General features: G+C 33.3%; 1 protein-coding gene across 3 annotated transcripts; it reads right to left on the reverse strand.

The window, feature by feature from the left end:
* Positions 1-946: 946 nt before the first annotated feature.
* On the reverse strand, positions 947-13,199 carry LOC110448729 (L-galactose dehydrogenase-like). Of its 3 annotated transcripts, none has more exons than XM_021495122.1 (11): positions 13,091-13,199; positions 10,505-10,611; positions 8,023-8,168; positions 7,069-7,230; positions 6,510-6,640; positions 6,079-6,106; positions 5,428-5,559; positions 4,882-4,964; positions 4,606-4,692; positions 2,345-2,392; positions 947-1,934 (listed from the first exon to the last, which is right to left on the reverse strand). In XM_021495122.1, the coding sequence occupies exons 1-11, from the start codon at positions 13,114-13,116 to the stop codon at positions 1,832-1,834; spliced, it is 1,053 nt and encodes a 350-aa protein (XP_021350797.1). In that variant the 5' UTR covers positions 13,117-13,199; the 3' UTR covers positions 947-1,831. The 3 variants fall into 3 exon arrangements, with proteins under 3 accessions (XP_021350797.1, XP_021350795.1, XP_021350796.1); XM_021495120.1 differs by having other exon boundaries at positions 6,004-6,106; XM_021495121.1 differs by lacking the exon at positions 2,345-2,392 and having other exon boundaries at positions 6,004-6,106.
* Positions 13,200-19,025: the final 5,826 nt, after the last annotated feature.

The following is a 19,025-nucleotide window of genomic DNA, read 5'->3' on the forward strand; positions in this document are numbered from 1 at the left end:
TCATAGTAAAGAACTGACTCAATGCTAGGACACATAGCGACAGTCTTCCCGTTTGAGATATTTGCACATTCCAAATCCTGTAGCAGAAGATCTTATGAATATATATTCAGACTTTTTAAATAACCCTTTATATATTTCTAAATTGCAGGATAGTGCTAAGTGAAATATATCTTGGTTTAATGTGTAGGTAGTAGCTATCCTTGATACATCTCAAGTGATAAAAGATCTGAAGCTACATGTGTGTTGATAACATTACTTGTCAATACTTAGATATTAGTGTTTTCCATGCTATTACAGTAGCGCTAAGCTATGATAAACACAAAATATATGATCTTCATAATCATGCTTGTTAAGAATGATTTTAAAGCTAAACTAGGATACATGTATTTTAAAAATGTTCACACATGAGCGGGAAGATCACAGTATGCATTTTATAGTGTGTTAAAAAGATTTCTAACTTCAGAAGTTTCACAGTACATTGATGACTATCTCGATGTATGTCTATGGATATATTATCCTTAATTAGATTTGAAAACCACATACATGCTAACAGTGTTATTTTCATCAATGATTGTCAGTGATGAACACTATTTCACAGATAAACAGCTCTCAAACATGGTTTGATATAATCAGCTTTGGAGTTTGTTCATTGCATGTATCAGTTCTAGTATATTAAAACTGGAAAAAAGGAATAAAATGAAATTTAGAAAACTGCAAATATGCCTGATTCTGTTATATATTGTACAAATACGATACTCAAAAAGGTAATGAGCATTTGATACCTTCGTTTGGAAGCATTCTTCTGGCTTGTGATAAAATAAAAATAATAATATACAGCATTTGATATAGCGCCCTATCTAGATAACATAAGCCACTCTAAAGCTCTTGACAGTACATAGATCTACAATATACATAATGTATACATCATTTGATATAGCGCCCTATCTAGCTAACATAAGCCACTCTAAAGCGCTTGACAGTTCATAGATATATACACATTGAATACTATGATCATTTACATAATCAATACAGATTTTGAGGTATGGTAAGGATACCTTGCACTGATAGTGAAGAGTAAAGGGGAAATATCTAACGTACAAGTACATGTATCTCCAATTACACCTTAACCCGGTTTGAAAATAAATGTTTCATTCTTGATAATGTTATCCTTTTTAATCAAATAAGGGGTGGTCAGAAACTTTGTGTCAACGAAAGGATGAAATTAATAGACAAAAGGAAACCCAACTAAAAAGAACAATGAACCTCCACAAAAATAAATCTTGCGATAAGGATTTTGTGAAAACAATGTCTTCTGCCATTTCCAGGAAAGTAAATTCGTCACTATGATCAATAATCACTATCAATACGAAGTAAAAAACAAATATCTGAACAAAGTAAATATTACCGACACCGTATGGCCATGTAGTTCATTAAATACTCAACAGCGATACTAGACGTTTGAAAATAACTTTTAACTTCACATCTGAAGTGTCCGGGAACATATGTTAATATCTGAAACGATGCTTTCTTAAATCAAGGTTAGATACATTGTGTCTTAAATCAAGGTTAGATACATTGTGTCTTAAATCAAGGTTAGATACATTGTGTCTTAAATCAAGGTTAGATACATTGTGTCTTAAATCAAGGTTAACGTTAGACACATTGTGCTATGTTGTACGTCGGTTGATGACCAAACTTTTCAGACACAGGACTGCAGCCTTCATCTTTTCTCAGTTCCCGACACTGGGTAGTGTGCTCTAGAGCTATAGGAAACAATTCCACTCTAAGCAACAACGCGGCCAATGTAAAACCTTTGTTGATAGGTCCCTGTCTATCCCAGTTTGGTCGCTGTTGTCTTGTCTCCCCTCATCACAGCCCAGTACTCGTCCTCCTCTACTCCTTCCCAGTTCTCATTCTTCAGTGGTCTCATGTATCTGTTTGAAGTTTACACAACACATTATAATTAATATACGAACAAATAAACACGATTACCGTCAGATATAGATGCGTTAGGCATCTTGGATCTTCACTTTTTTCCTTATAATAATAATATTTATTCCGGTAAAATACGCATGTTATTACAAGATAATACAATTTAGAATAGAACCTACAATTAAGATCACCAAGAATATTTTGTATTAAGACTGAGAATAAGCATAGATCTATCAGAATAAAAGGTTTCTTAATTCAATCCTTGACATATATCACATAGTATACAAATCTAAAAAAAGTCTAATAGATTAAAAAATAGGGAAATATTACTATTAAATGAGACAGACTATTTTTTAGTACATGAAGGTAGATATAAATAAGTCGCATAATAGTTGTGGTGTGTGCCATTTACCTAGGAATACCCATACAAGCCACAAAGTGGCTTATTTCCAATGGGGTCCTTCAGAAATGGAAGAAAATAAAAGCAAAAATAAGAAATACAATCCGGTAACGGTTCAGATAGCACAGAACAGGATATGTGTGTATCATATTAGATAATTGATCGGTAGAATTGCATTTCCATTTATATAGAAAACGATACAACATACATAATAATTATTATTTATAGTGGCAGACAGCTTCTTATAGTAGCAAACTATACAATATTGTTACATACATGTAGTTATTTTCAAAGATATCAAAATACTAAAACAAACTAAATATACCGACAGATCTTTTCATTTCTGTTTATAGAAAGGCATGAAAACAAATGAAATTTGAAATGTTTATGCAATGCCGCAAGTCAAGCTTTCCAAGGGTTGGGGGTCCCCCTACCAGCGAGGTATGATCGACCTGTGCACAGGTCTAAATATATATTTTGTGACAGAGAATGAAGAGGTAATACATGTGTGCTCAATAGTAGACAAAGAGATCATCAAATTCATTTTTTCCTTGAAGCACAAAGTGTTTTTTAGCATTGGTTTTGAATTTATGTTTTTTTTTTTTATATGATCCGGTAAAGAGTTTCAATCTTTAGCAGCCGAAAACAAGTAGATGAGTGAAATTTGAATTTCCGGTCTAGTACCGTATGGGTTATTGTTTTTGGTGAAAAAATCATGAATATACTGAGGACATTTCTCATTAAAGATGTTAAATGCATGATTTAAACGAAGTTGTCGAAATCTTCCCTCTACATTGAGCATACTATTTTTTTTGTAGTTCACTAAAGGTAATTATTGTCCTGTTATTTAAGTTAAGAATAAAACGGACCTTTTTATTTTGGGTAATTTGAAACTTTTTTTATGTAATTTAGAAAGACCCGCATACCAAGAGGAACTGGCATAATCGAAATGACATTGTATGAGAGCTGAACATAGAGTTTTTCGTTATTTTTGGGATAGACAGTTACTATTTCTGTAAAGGAATTTTAGTCTTTGATTGTTATTTTGTATGACACTGGAGATAATTTCTTCTCCAGATAAAAATCTGTCAATCATCAATCCAAGGTATTTTACAGCTGAATGAGAATAAATAGTTTGACCTTTTGCAAGAAACCTGAAATTTATCCTTGGGCGGTTTAATTAATTTTCTTTTTGGACCAAAAAGGATACTATCTGTTTTCCCCAGATGTAATGATAATTTATTATCAACAAGCCAATCATGACAGGATTCCAAAACCAAGGAAAGTTTAGATGAAATCAGGGCATTTATGTGAGAATATGATAGCACTGTCATCCGCATAGAGAAATAATTTACATGAATTTTCAATACTTATTTACATGTCATTGATATAAACCAAAAATAAAAGTGGTCCCAATAAACTTCCTTGGGGAACCCCGCAGTTGACATTACCAACTGACGAGTGTACCCCATTTACACTGACGAGTGTACCCCATTAACACTGACGAGTGTACCCCATTAACACTGACTAGTTGGGACCTATTTTCTAAATACGATTTGAACCAGTTGCAGGACTCGACACCAATAAACCTTAATTTGTTACACAATATAGAATGATTTACTGTATCGAAAGCTTTTTGTAGGTCTAACAAGACCATACCAGTGAATAAACCTTTCGACGTTTGAGATTTTATATAGTCCATGAGATAGATCAAACAGGAGTCAGTAGAGTATGATTTCCTGAAGCCGGATTGAAATTCATACAATAGGTTAATTTTAACAAGAACATTTTCTAATTGGTTATAGACTACTAATCCTAAAAATGTTGACACAATATTGAGGATGCTCACAGGTCTATGGTTTTCTGCCTGAAGTCTTTCCTTCTTTTGAATAAAGGGATAGCTTTTGCAGTTTTAAGATCGTCAGGTACTATACCCTCAGATATGGATAAATTTATTAGAAAGGTGATAGGAGTTTTGATTATTGGTGCCGCATACCGCAATAATCTGGCAGGAAATTAATCTAAACCTGGTCTTTTACATATATGTAGCAAGATATATAGCAATGACTATGTTAAAAATCATATTGATTTGGAATACTTTTTTTTATTTCACCGACAACATTATTAACAGGCTCTACCAATTAATTCGGGTAAAAATCTTATTCCGAGAGTTGTTTCCTGAAAAATAGTTCTCAAGATAGAAATAATTGATCGGTAGTATATACTATTACGCCATTATATGGGAATGCAATAACTAACCGCACCAGCCTTACCTTTTCATAATTTCCTCTTTAGTTTTACGCTCCGTATCTGTCAATGGCATGAATATAGCATCTAGATTTTTCTTTGCGTTTATTAAACTGTAATAAAAAATAGTCCAAAAATAAAACATGTAAAGTCGACACATTCGGTTAATTTAGACAGTACTGAACAATACTTTTATATTGCAATGCAGAAACAAACATTGTTTGGTTTCTTTATTTCATTCTTGTTTTGTTTTTATAGAACAGCAATATAAATTATACACTAAGTTTTGTATATAAGTTTACCTTGCTGAGCTGAACAACGTCGTAGGCAGCGGCAGGTCGAGTGAATAAGAAAGTGCCACTCTCGACAAATCCGTTCCCATTTGCTATAAAATATTTTTCATTTCTTTTTAAGTAGGAAATTTAAAGCAATAAAAGGTTTAGAATTATTTTTGACACAAAATTAAAGAATAAGTTCTAACTGCGTGTCGGGTTTTGTTGGACCCATTTCATATTCAATTAATTTTGTTTAGGCAATTAGGATATCCATCATTTTGACCCCTAGCATTAACATGGGGTTTTAGAAGGAAGAAACCGCTGTTCGATGCAGTGTAACTCAATTTTAGCATACAGTGTCTATTACCTATTTGTATAGGTGCAGTCACATGCTAGTTTGTTACGTTAAATTTATTTCAACTAATGCCGTTGTTTTGAAAAACTGCTAACTTCTTTTTTTCTTGAACAAGTTAACTATATTGCGACAGATGATAGTTATTGGTCGTTAGTAAGGTTACAGCTCGACATTATTTAGGCAACATGAGGAAGTAGTAGCACAATTTGAGCACTTACTCTGCAGTAGACAGCAGCTTCAGCACAACTACGTTTGACATCATCGGAGGCAGGATGCCAGTCTGGCGCACCCCTTTCAGTGAGTAGGCCCATACTTACCGGGGAGGCATTTATCACACCAGTACCGTTCTTCTGTAACAGGCAAACAGAACCAAATATTTTTACTCTTAAATCTGAGGAACGTTGTAATAACGACTGGTTGTCAAATACAAATATCAACCCCGTTGTCCATTAGTTTAACAATGCCCATAAGGTATCATTATTATAGCGTTTTTTAGTCCCTTCCATATTATTCTTTTAAAATAACCATTGTTTACACAATTGTTGATTGCTTAACATTTTCTTATTTCACCTGACTACATTCTAATGATAGTTCAATGAATCTGGATTTTTTTCGTACAAAATGCACAACTACAGGTATATACGTGTTGGATTTATTGGCATCATGTTGTTTTCTAATCATCTCTAAAAGGATTTTGTTAAAGCAAACTACAGTTCACCTATCCAAATAATTTGTATTCGATAAGGTTATGCAATGTTTATTTCATACGAACATTAACGGAAAAATCCGTTCACCTGGAAAAAGGGGAGAAAATCTAATAATGAGTTGTCATGCATACACGCTCTGCAGTATGATAACACTGTATCCACCTGTATCGAACTTCTTTCCAGCACCTCCCTGTAAATTATTCAAACATATTGTTATACTAATATAAACGTAATAAGAGTGACAGTTTTTTTTCTATTGACACTCTCTTATGTATTTAATATACATATTATTTTTGTAAACCAACAGTTTAAAAAAGAAACTTGTATTACTAACATAAATTCAGTATCAAAACGCATTGCCTTGAGTATATATTCATTTTGTTTGTTTGTAAATCGTTACACATTCATTATTCTCTACTGTTGCTAGGACGTTCTGAAGGAATTTCTGTAACTGCGCGCTCTTATAAATCCGATGATATAATTATTTCTCTAGAACGGTTTACATAACTATGTCAATGCTATATACATAAATAAAATAAAGAAATGTTTATACTACATACTAATAAATGGTACAATAAGGTAAATCCGCCTACTTGAGTATGTTGAGTGGGTATCCTGTGATTCCTATGTACCTAGCCTTCCCGCTATCCTTAACTTTCTGTAGCGCTGGTAAGGTCTCGTTGATGATAATGTCTATATTATCAGCAAATTCTATATCGTGTACCTACAAAAAGAAGTTTGTACACATGTTCACGATTTAATATATTTTAAATGCACATGCCATTTTTTCTTCATCTAAGTTAACCTTTATTTGCTAATTAATTTACTATTGTTTAGCGTTACTTATCAGAGGCAGACGTCGATTAAAGTTGGAATACCGACACAATGACACCAAAGACGACTTAATTTTACCTGCTATGTTGTCATCATCTTCACAATAATTCATAGAACTCGGTCAGAGTAATATCATTCACAAACTTTATACAATTTGATAAAACACGAAAGCTTGCAACCATTTGACAAAATTATAACGTTTGGAAAATGTTCAGATTGTATGTAATTACAATACACAATTTAATCGAGTAAGGTGTATGTAAATACAATACACAATTTACCTGAATAAGGTGTATGTACTTACAATACACAACTTACCTGAACAAGGTCGACTTTTTCCAATCCAAGTCTTGCTAAGCTTTCATCCACACTTCTAATAGTGCGCTCTGCCCCGAAGTCAAACATTTTATCTATTTCAGGCAGGTATCGGCCAACTTTTGTAGAAATGAAATAGGATGATCTTGGTATGGTTTGAAGTGCCTTGAATAAGCAATGATGACAGGTATTCTTTCTGTAAACTTGTGTATATTAATGTTTGCATGGCATATTGATTCAATAACGCTATAACGAGTCAAATGTCAGGAGACATCGTCATCTCCACGGCGATACGGATAATGTGAATAAGCACGCTTATTCTCAGGGAATGCTTTCATAACACGTCATGTTATGATCCTAATATTCAAAAGGGAAAATGCATTGAAATACTAGTAGCTGATACATCTGTAAACTATATCTGTCATCTGCTATAGCCAGACTATATTTTATAGTAGTAACGTTATCAATGATTGGCACCCTTTCATTTTATTTCCACATTAATGTATATTCGTTTATTTTACTTGATTACCACTGACGAATAAAAAAAACAACCGGGAAAATGAGTGGGTCCCTATATGAAGCACTCTAATATTTCCTTTTTCGATTTCATCAAGTAAAGTAATTTTAAATGCATACTTCCTTACTTTCCATTTCAAATATAATATTTCTGCCGCAATAACACCGTAATGGTTTTTGCTATTGAGTAAAATTATTACAATACTTAGATGATATTATACATCTAATACATGTAAATATTAAAACTAGAGATGTAATTATGAAGACGTTTCATTTTTATCTTCAGAGAACCCATTGAAATCTTGGGTGAATAAATAAGACATTAAAAACACGTACCTTTTAGTATGGGTTTCCTATCAGAAAGGATCTATGAAAGCTTATAACGATAAAAAGTTTACAATTTAGGATTTTATTAGATAGCGATATCCTAAATATACCAACCCGACCCAGGACTTGTTCAGCTTTGCCATGTCCATACCAAGGTGCAACATCAATATAGTTTACACCGTTTTTGATGACATATTCCACAACCTTCAAGCCCTCTGTGTCATCGGTATTTCTAAAAACACTCCCAAGTGCAGATGCGCCTGCGTGTGAAAAAAACAAATAATCAGACATGTAAGTAATACATCTTTATCCTCATATCATTATTTTATTGTTTCCCATTTTGAACCATCAAATGTGTCATGTCTTGATTTTATCAAAATCATAGTCAGATAATAACTGGAATGTGACGACTCCTGTCACTTATTTTATAGCCAGACAATTATCAGGTTACAATAATCACCAGCAAACTATTTAAATACTCCTATGTACAGTTGCTCACCAGAAAATATGTATCACAAACAAGAGGAAAAATCTTAGTTAAGGCAATCTCCTTAACTTCAGCAAAGGATTCGAATGAAACAAAGGAAATATGGAATTTTATTAGGTTAAAGCACCGTCATGAAACTGGGTCCTGGCTCCTATCCGATTTTTGCTGCAGTTCATGTTGTCTATCCTGCTGTTTTGTTGTCGTCTTAGTAATGCAATTTTCGATTCTATGTGTTATACATTATGGTGTTTTTGTTTCTAATATTAAAACCAAGGAAGTGAAACTTGTTTGAAGTTTAACAATACACCCGCCATTGAAGTTACCACGGGTAATGATTTATGAACCGCTTTGAGACAACCTACGAACTAGGTTGTGATAAAGCGGTATATAAGAACCTCGAAGTATTATTATTATTAACAGTTAATTCTATGATAAGTATATATATATATGTATATAACAAGACAATACCACGTCATCTGTTATCATAACCACCTTTGAACTTGGAACAATCTATACATTAAGATATTAAAACCAGTCGTACATTTTCATAAGTTTATGTGTTTCAAAAAGAACAAAGCACCTTTCAGTAACAAGAAGAGGAGTCTTAGATCTATATTTGATACTGTTAACAGACAATTGAACACATCCAAAGTGAACTTTGTATTACATGTATACACACCGTAACTATGTATTACATGTATACACTCCATAATTATGTAGTACATGTATACACACCGTAACTATGTATTACATGTATACACGCCATAATTATGTAGTACATGTATACACACCGTAACTATGTATTACATGTATACACTCCATAATTATGTAGTACATGTATACACACCGTAACTATGTATTACATGTATACACATCGTAACTATGTATTATATGTATACACACCGTAATTATGTATTTCATGTATACACACCATAACTATGTATTTCATGTATACACACCGTTATTATGTATTACATGTATACACACCGTAACTATGTATTACATGTATACACTCCATAATTATGTAGTACATGTATACACACCGTAACTATGTATTACATGTATACACGCCATAATTATGTAGTACATGTATACACACCGTAACTATGTATTACATGTATACACACCGTAGTTATGTATTTCATGTATACACACCGTAATTATGTATTTCATGTATACACCCCGTAACTATGTATTTCATGTATACACCCCGTAACTATGTATTACATGTATACACACCGTAACTATGTGCTCCCATGTATACACACCGTAACTATGTATTACATGCATAGACACCGTAACTATGTATTTCATGTATACACACCATAACTATGTATTACATGTATACACACCGTAACTATATATTACATGTATACACGCCATAATTATGTAGTACATGTATACACACCGTAACTATGTATTACATGTATACACGCCATAATTATGTAGTACATGTATACACACCGTAACTATGTATTACATGTATACACATCGTAACTATGTATTATATGTATACACACCGTAATTATGTATTTCATGTATGCACACCGTAACTATGTATTACATGCATACACACCGTAACTATTTATTTCATGTATACACACCGTAACTATGTATTTTATGTATACACCCCGTAACTATGTATTTCATGTATACACACCGTAACTATGTATTACATGTATACACACCGTAACTATGTATTTTATGTATACACACCGTAACTATGTATTTCATGTATACACACCGTAACTATGTATTACATGCATACACACCGTAACTATGTATTTCATGTATACACACCGTAACTATGTATTACATGCATACACACCGTAACTATGTATTTCATGTATACACACCGTAACTATGTATTACATGTATACACACCGTAACTATGTATTTCATGTATACACACCGTAACTATGTATTACCATGTATACACACCATAACTATGTATTTCATGTATACACACCGTAACTATGTATTTCATGTATACACACCGTAACTATGTATTACATGTATACACACCGTAACTATGTATTACATGTATACACACCGTAACTATGTATTTCATGTATACACACCGTAACTATGTATTACATGTATACACACCGTAACTAAGTGCAGACACCACCATATCAGTTCTGCCTAATCGGTTATATGTCATTTGGCGGACGGATTCCTCATTATGAAAATCCTTCAGGAAGGTAGCTGGAAGACTAAATCAGAAAATAAAATAAAACACAAAACAACCTGAAGAATAAATTCATTTATAAAACAAAATTGGAGACCGTTTTCCTTAATTAATCATTCGATATGAAACTAGCCTAGTGATAACTCATTCGTCTGCTGACACTGATACCCAGCTAGGTCATATATTATGCCTTAGTATTATTAACAGCTCTGCGGTACGTGGTGCGTGGTTTCAATGGATGAACGTACTTCAATGCGTTTTGGGGAGTTTCATCTATTAATGTTAGATTTGTATAATGTGATTCATATTCAGCAAGCATCGCTATGTCTTGTCATCTTACATAGCTATACGCGCGTATTCAACGAACATCTCTTTGTGGACCTAGTGCACATATTCGACCATATATAGTATCGTTATTATGTATATTTACATCCTAACAATGTTATATCCATACAACTATGTACTTATACACTCAGGCAGAAATGTCACCAGAACTGACCGTTTGTTACAATTTAATGATCATTAACCATAAACATAATCTGCTACCATCATATCTGCTTCATCTCTGATTAAGGTTCAACAAGCCCACTAAAAGATGTAATATTCACCCTAAATTTCAACCCCCTGGCAAGTCATATTCAAATACCTTTATCAAAAATCGGAATATATACATGTAGTTTAGATACATTGAACTTGTACATGAGCTATTAAAAAGGTACATAATTTTAACCAGGTTAACGAAGTCAAAATACGGCATTAAGGTTGATGTAATGATATACATGTAAGTTGCTCATCAGTTTTATAACATGTCAATCTCTTCAGCGACCCAACTGAATGTTACGAAATGACATGTTATTTGAAGATCAGTTTTATACCTAGGTCATGCGGGGCTTTATTTAACTTTAACTATGTGTGGAGAGGTATACCGGCCTCACAAGAAGATGATTGTTGCTATTGGAAAGTACAAAAACGTCCGCGTAACATATTTTACCGGTATATATGTGTAAAACCATAGACCTTTGACCATAAACACGATTTTCTTAAAATTCAATGTTTTTATCAAAGAGCTAGACTAGTTATTAACATTATTGTACTTTTCAGCTTCAATGTTTATCACATGTCTAGCGCATTCATATTATCACAGAATGTTATCAAATGGCACATCATCTAAAGTTGATTTATCGATCAAGGTTACTTTGTCTTTGTTTTCTCATTTATTATTAATTGCTAAAATGTATTACCATGTTTTACTATGGTTTCTATTTTATTTGAGGTCGGAATTCTTCTCAGAAGAGAAATAAAGTTCTACATGACCTATGTATATAAATAAACTTTAAATTATTGGTCATTTCTCAGCACTCAGTTGGATCTCAAAAAATATTGACATGCTATAAGTCTAGTGAGCTATTTTTATGAAGACATCAGCCTTAATGCCTACGTTTTTGACTACGTTAACCTGGCTATGTATTTTTTGTATAGCCAATGTACAAGTTCAATACAAACAAATAACATATATAAGTTTTTAATTGAGGCCTTTGAACATGACTTATCAGGGGGTTGAAATTTTAGGTGACTACAGCATCTTTTAGAGGACTGGTTGAACCTTAAAGAAAATATTTTTAATGTTAATGCTTATAGATATAAAAACGGCTATGCATATTCTGAATAAATATAATAAATACATAATTTTGTCATCGCCATTAATACATGCATACATAAAATGTTGCTAGGGTCAATTAGTGGTCGTACATATTGGTCAGATTCCGAAACATTAAACAGAATCAAAACGGGTCCACAGAGGTGGATTTTGTGTTATGTCAGGACGATGAATACGTTGTATGCTCTTCATATTGATATGTCAAAGTTAACGTGTTTTTTTTTATTAAGATCTAGTTGATATTCAAATAAGAGGTTGCCGTCCTAGCAAAGAAAAGTTATTCGTTATTTGGAACAACTGAATAACTTTATAACCTTTTTTTACCAGGGGTCGGGGTTCGGGGTGGGAGATTAGCGTTATAAAACTATTCGTTATTCAAAATTAAACAGGAAAATTATTTAAAATGCATGCCGGTGTCCATATTGAAAGGTTGCACGTACAGCGGGCGCAACCGAGATAATTTACGCCAGGTTTAATTTAGATTGAAATAGGCATTCACCCTGAGCCAGGACCATGGACATAGAATATAAACGAAATCTCATTTTCGACAATTATTGAAGAACCAAACAGTTAATTAGAGATGACAAGGCAAAGCTCAAAAATTGGATTTGAGCATAAATATTTGCAAAAATAATTGCCGAGTCTTCCATCTCGTTAAACCCAAGTTATGATAACTATATTGTAAGCTACACAAAGACCTTCCCTACTCATTCGTTGCTTAACTAAGTGCTGTCATGTGCTTGAAGTGTTTAAAATAAGATCACTCGGTGAATGACCAACATCCTAACGCTATCAGGCGAACGCTACATAATGTATTCACCGTTTGTATGGTATCCTACAAACTTACCCTTTGTCGTGTGCTATGTCAGACATGATGCTTTACAGAATATATCCGTGGGATTGTAACGTTACCAGAAAGGTGTGATAGGCAATCGACGGTAGTACAATCATGTTCTACCGATCAAGGTGTTTACATATAAATGTCGGTCATTTGTAGATGTGTGATAACACTCACACGCCAACTGAACTGTGTACAGGTCAATTTGCTCAACATACTTGGATAGTTTTACTTAAAACCAAGTAGTATATAGAACTGAAAATGAAGACATGTTACATTTATCTTTAAATATGAATACACTATAAAATATCATTAATTCTTTAGAAACATTTTCAGGAACATCGTTTCGGGATATACTAACATTGTACTCGATACAGAGGAAAATGCTATGCTAGGATATCAAGGAAATAAATGATTTTCAACATTGATAAATAAAGTCATCAGTATTATGGAATGGATAATATAGAAGAGAAAGAATGATACATGTATAAAACATATAATAACAAACAACCAAACGATCGAAGAACGAACAAAATCACAAATTATAAGTCAACTAAAAAAGATATCTGGTTATATGGTAAATCGAAACAAAAGGAAAACAATTACAGTAAACTGTATCACACACGTATAAAAAATATAAGAGTATTGGTAAACATTGATCAGTAATGAACATAAGTACATTAAGTTAAGAGCCTTATTGTGATGACTTGAACATAGAATGTTTGCTTAGGTTTGGAGCCTGGCAAATCATGTCGATATCTGGGTTGATGTGATACGTGTTGATATGGCCAGCACAGAGATTGCGCTATCGGAAAGATTGATCCGGACAACGGGAAAGAACCCAATTTTTTAACACGTTTCTTGTAGTATCTACGTTAGCCCAATTGAGATGTGATGTATATTTTTGTTTATATTGTATATAAGATAACCATATTTGGCTACAGATAATGACAAACCACAGTATACATATTCTACAGATGTTAATAATTGTATTTATATATACATACATTTATGAAACAGACTGTTATCAGTGAATAATGACCAATACAGTTATATATAAAGCGAGGTCAAACTAAGTAAATCCGATAATATTTAGAGTGAGAGAAAAGATATAAAGTTTCAAGAATATTATGATGATCTTATTTTTCACTGAAAAAAAGCTGAACCATTGCCAGAAAAGGCGATGAATTCCATAAATCTGTCCGTTATCCAGCGCACAGCATATAACAACATATTCTAGGTACAGCAGCAGTAAAACACTGTGTGTGGTTGTTTCAGCATCTTTTTGTTCTATGAAACTATCACGAATCCTATGAAATAGTTTGTCTATGAATAAAAATAAATCTTCTTTCTTTTGCTCATTTTCATTCGGTTTCGTTTCCTGTTCTACTATTTCCGGTACTTGTGGTAATCCTTCCTTTGGTAGGATGCTGAGAGAAGACTTTCGCCTCCCCTTAGTTTTAAGATCATCCAATGAAATAATGGCCATCGGAATTTCATTGTCAAAGCTGTTATGTCTTAAGGAATTCAGGTCAAAGTCCATTTTGATCTGTGGAGATAATCTTACATTTCAGTGAAATAGAACAGCATATATCGAAATGTTGAACCACAAGGAAAAAAACTGAACTCGATACGAAAGGACAACGATTGAGGAGAAATTGACGTGAGAGGATTGTCAGCAGGACCGCCGACAAAACACAGAAGTGACACAAGGTAATACGGAAGGAGAAGTGTCATCCGTCAGGTGGTCTCTCGTCCAATATCAGAGATGTAAATAATGCATCAATGGTCTAAGACAAAGCGTCTCGGTAATATAAAAGTTACTCATATTTCTTAAACATACCACTGGGAAGCAATATTAAACTATGCAAATTATATACATAGGTATGATAAACTAGAGAAAGTAGGGCATAATTATGGAATATAGAATATTAGAAAGAAAAGCAAGCCATCACGCCCGCATGGGTAAAAACCTAGTATTAAAATATATGAAGGTTGGTGAGCAATACGGGTTATTAATGAATACATGTGCGAGGTGATTGAATAACAAGTAAATGTGTTTACAACTCGTATGGCAAAACTCGATAAACTCTGCTAATGAAAGAAGATTTTGATATTTGTACTTTTGTTTGCTGCTTTTCCTGTATACAACAATCAAATATTTTGGTTTTTTATTCTCTTTTTATCATTTATAACCATTTTAAAACTTAAATGAAACAATACCTTTCATACAAAACAAATTTTGATTGCAGTCTTTCAGCTGCAGTTTTCAACATTAATTATTTCTGAGTTTTAATCCTTGTTTTGCGTATTACCAAACGTACATCGCTCACTGTATCGTCAGCATTAAAACAATTAAATGGCGTCATAATGACGTTCCGCAAATGATAATGGACATACAATCAGCAATAGGACGTTGAAGCCTTTTTTTCCGATGGTGAACGATCGTAAAAGGAAATATAAAAAAAATCTCGCTAATATTCGCATATATTGTTGGTAATGTTATATATCGTAAATTCCTTTCTTTTACAGGTGATGTCGGTAAGTGTACCTATTTCCCCACTAATGTATACTCTTTTCTCATAATATTCTCGATTGATCCATAATATGTAATCTCAAGTAGGAGGCTGTGTATATTGTATTACTCTAGTTTAAATGGACAGTTTATCTGAAGTTAGTGGTGTGTAGTTCAGGCAGAAACAGTGGTTATCATTTGTTGCATAGCAACATGTACATGCAGGTTAATATTATTTTTGTACAATATTGTTTGACTTAAGTAGTTCAAACATTTTATCATTATATGCTTCCTTTATATGATAAGATAACATTAGACTTGATAACGATATCAATTGAATTAAATAGAAAGAAGACATTAGCTTACTATTGCATACATGAGCTATACAATTTATTACAAAGAAATAATTACTACATTAATGATCTCTATCGTTCTGCTCTATTGTTATAGTTTCATTTATCTGGACACTCTTTGTTATACGTTTGACGTATACTATACTTACCTTGTTACAGTTACAATCAATGTAACTGCTGCTCGGTATGAAAACCAACTGAAAGAAGAAACTGTACTATTCCGTCTTTGCGTATTGCAGAGTCATCTTCTCTTGGGAGCAGGTATTGATTGTTACATGCTCCCAAGAGAAGATAACTCTGCAATACGCAAAGACGGAATAGACATCCAACAAGTAGACAATGTCTAAGTTGTAATTCTCTAAGGGCGTATGACCTGGCGCGACAAACTGATTTTGTGTTACTGTTGTGATTGTGAAATAGAGGAGAGAGGACGAACAGTACAAACAGTACGTATTTGTTTATGTAGTCGACACAGGGTTAGGTGTATTCAAACAATCTTTTAAACATACATCTTATGCATCATTAGCAGAAAAAAAATGTTTAGGGAACAAATGTATCTAGTTTGATTTTTTTTAATATTTAGAAATTGATTACAAACAACTAGTTTTATAAACGTGCAGCCCCATGTTGTACTCCTGTGGTTCATAAATAAAAACACTCAATACAGTTTCGTCAATCATATGGCCGTTTATCGTCAATGGACATTTTGTTAGTACCGGGTCAGGTCAGTAGGATGTTTTTCCCTGTGGCCATCTGAAGATCGAATATTAAATAATACCGTTCTCTACCTAATGCATTAACTGTAGTCCACAGAAGCTTAACAATTGTCATCGGATGAAATGTTTGGTCTGCATTCCTAATATTAGATCAAACTAATTAAAATGATATCTTCGCGACATATCAGTAAACGGGAGCAATGTGAAGATATAATTTAATTAGATTGAATATAAGATATGTACATGTATATATTAGTTATATTTAAACAATGTATAACTGTTTATAGGAAACGATGCTTTTTATTGTTAGAAATAACTGATGTAATTCAGACTTGAAGTGCATTTTTGGTTACAGGGAAAGGTACGTGTTAATGTTTTGCTTTGAAGTGAAACCGATGGCTGTGACAAGCCAACTAAACATATATCATATCAACTTAAACTTTAAGGTATATCATATATAAAGAAAATATCCATTAAAAATATAAACTATCTGATATAAACAGTATACTGATATAATTTTATAAAAAAATGCAAAATTGACATATAAGTCCTGCAGAAATGTAAACTTAGTTGCTTTGCCCTAAATGATGAATCAATTACGATGATACATGTTTAAAGAACATAATAAATGATGGGCTGGTAAATACTACTTAACTACTGCCTCGTTAAGTTTATAACGGTTTTAATATTTCACATTATAAATATTTGGTTGTATATATGTTTGATTTTCCATTACGATAACAATGTATTTTTTTACCTTCAACGTGAACAATTCATGAAAGTTTTAAACACCTGTACTCAGATATATAGAATCTACGGTGGATCTGACGAAAACGTAGAAGGCATGTTTGTCAGAGCTTACACAGGTTAATCGTTAATGAACTACTCTGAAAGAATAGGTGTTTTCCTTAACTTGTGTCTACTTGTGTAAGAAGTTTTTTTTGGGAAAAGCATTAATGATGATAAAGTGTTCATTGCCATATTTGTGCATTATTGGAATGCGTCGACACTCTAATTAGGACATCTAATTATTTAGGGCTGGTCCTGCATGTCATTTTAATGAAAGACAATGGTTGTTTTTATGCTCTGAGCTCATTTGTTATTTACCAACTCCATTTCCTTATGATTTCAAATTGTGGCTTACCAAAATGGGTTATTTTGTCTTTTTGGCTGATGGAAGCACGCCCACGAAATATATTAATATTGATACCTATATTGACAGATGTTTCTGTGCACGACAAATATCTCTTAGCTGTATTACCAACAGGATGCGGAAAACAATTATTTGATGGGAGGAAACGTTTTAGTTTTTCGGCAAGTCTCGAGAGCGCAGTCTGGTGAAAGGAGACTATATGCATGCCTTTGTTGTTCCATGGTGTATATATTCAAGTCGTCTTAGAAATATAAAACTTAATATTTAGCCATCTATTTGTTTCCTATATAACGAATAAAATGCATTGTCAGACGGAGAAAATCGCTAAAAAGGCATGCAGTGAGTATACCATTACGTCTCTGATGTCAATGCCAACAGAAAAAACGTGATATGCTATCTCTTACATAAGAAGTTAGGTAATGACCACAAAACCTGATGGGAACATGTCTAACAATACATCATATCCTCGCGGGACGATGTACTGGATTAGGTTCAATTTGAGAAGCTACTTGAAATATTAAACGAGAGATGGTTTTGTTTGGTTTTATTTTGATTAACGTTACTTAGGTAATTTAAGGACGTGCCTCCGTGTATTGTGTGGATGCGTGCAGGTGTGTATGAGTGCTGGAGACAGGGTATGTTGGTGAACTTGCCTCCCTGTGATAGCGCGGATCTGATGCAGACTTTTTAGTGCTATCTCACTGAAATACTTTGCCGAAGGCACCCAACACAGCATTCCACCCTCGCATTATACTGACAGGGGTGAACTAGTTGTTGCCATTACCCTAACACATTCGTGATAATTACTTTCGAGTCCCGGATATGAAAACTCTCTTCAGTTCCGTGGACTCGAAGGCATTGTTAAACTGTTTGAAAGACATCGGTCTTTTCTATAGACTCTGATGCCTTTAAACCAACCTTACCCCCTTTGATGTTATATATATATCACATAGTCCATATCATCTATTCGTTATCTCTTTTTAACACCTTTTTTATTCTAATTATTTACACATACAATGCGAATGCTTTTAAAATATTCATTTTTATCTGATTTTATCTTCACTACTCACATGTTTGTTCAGAAAACCCCCCACCAAATAAACATATCACCATGGCCCTAAATGACCACAGTTGTCGATGAGCCGTTAAACGGGGCTCGTTCACCCACTTGTATACCTTGGTCAGCGGTAGATAACCCCTGTCATGA

The sequence above is a fragment of the Mizuhopecten yessoensis genome, unplaced genomic scaffold, assembly GCF_002113885.1.
Source record: "Mizuhopecten yessoensis strain PY_sf001 unplaced genomic scaffold, ASM211388v2 scaffold4223, whole genome shotgun sequence".
NCBI lineage: Eukaryota > Metazoa > Mollusca > Bivalvia > Pectinida > Pectinidae > Mizuhopecten > Mizuhopecten yessoensis.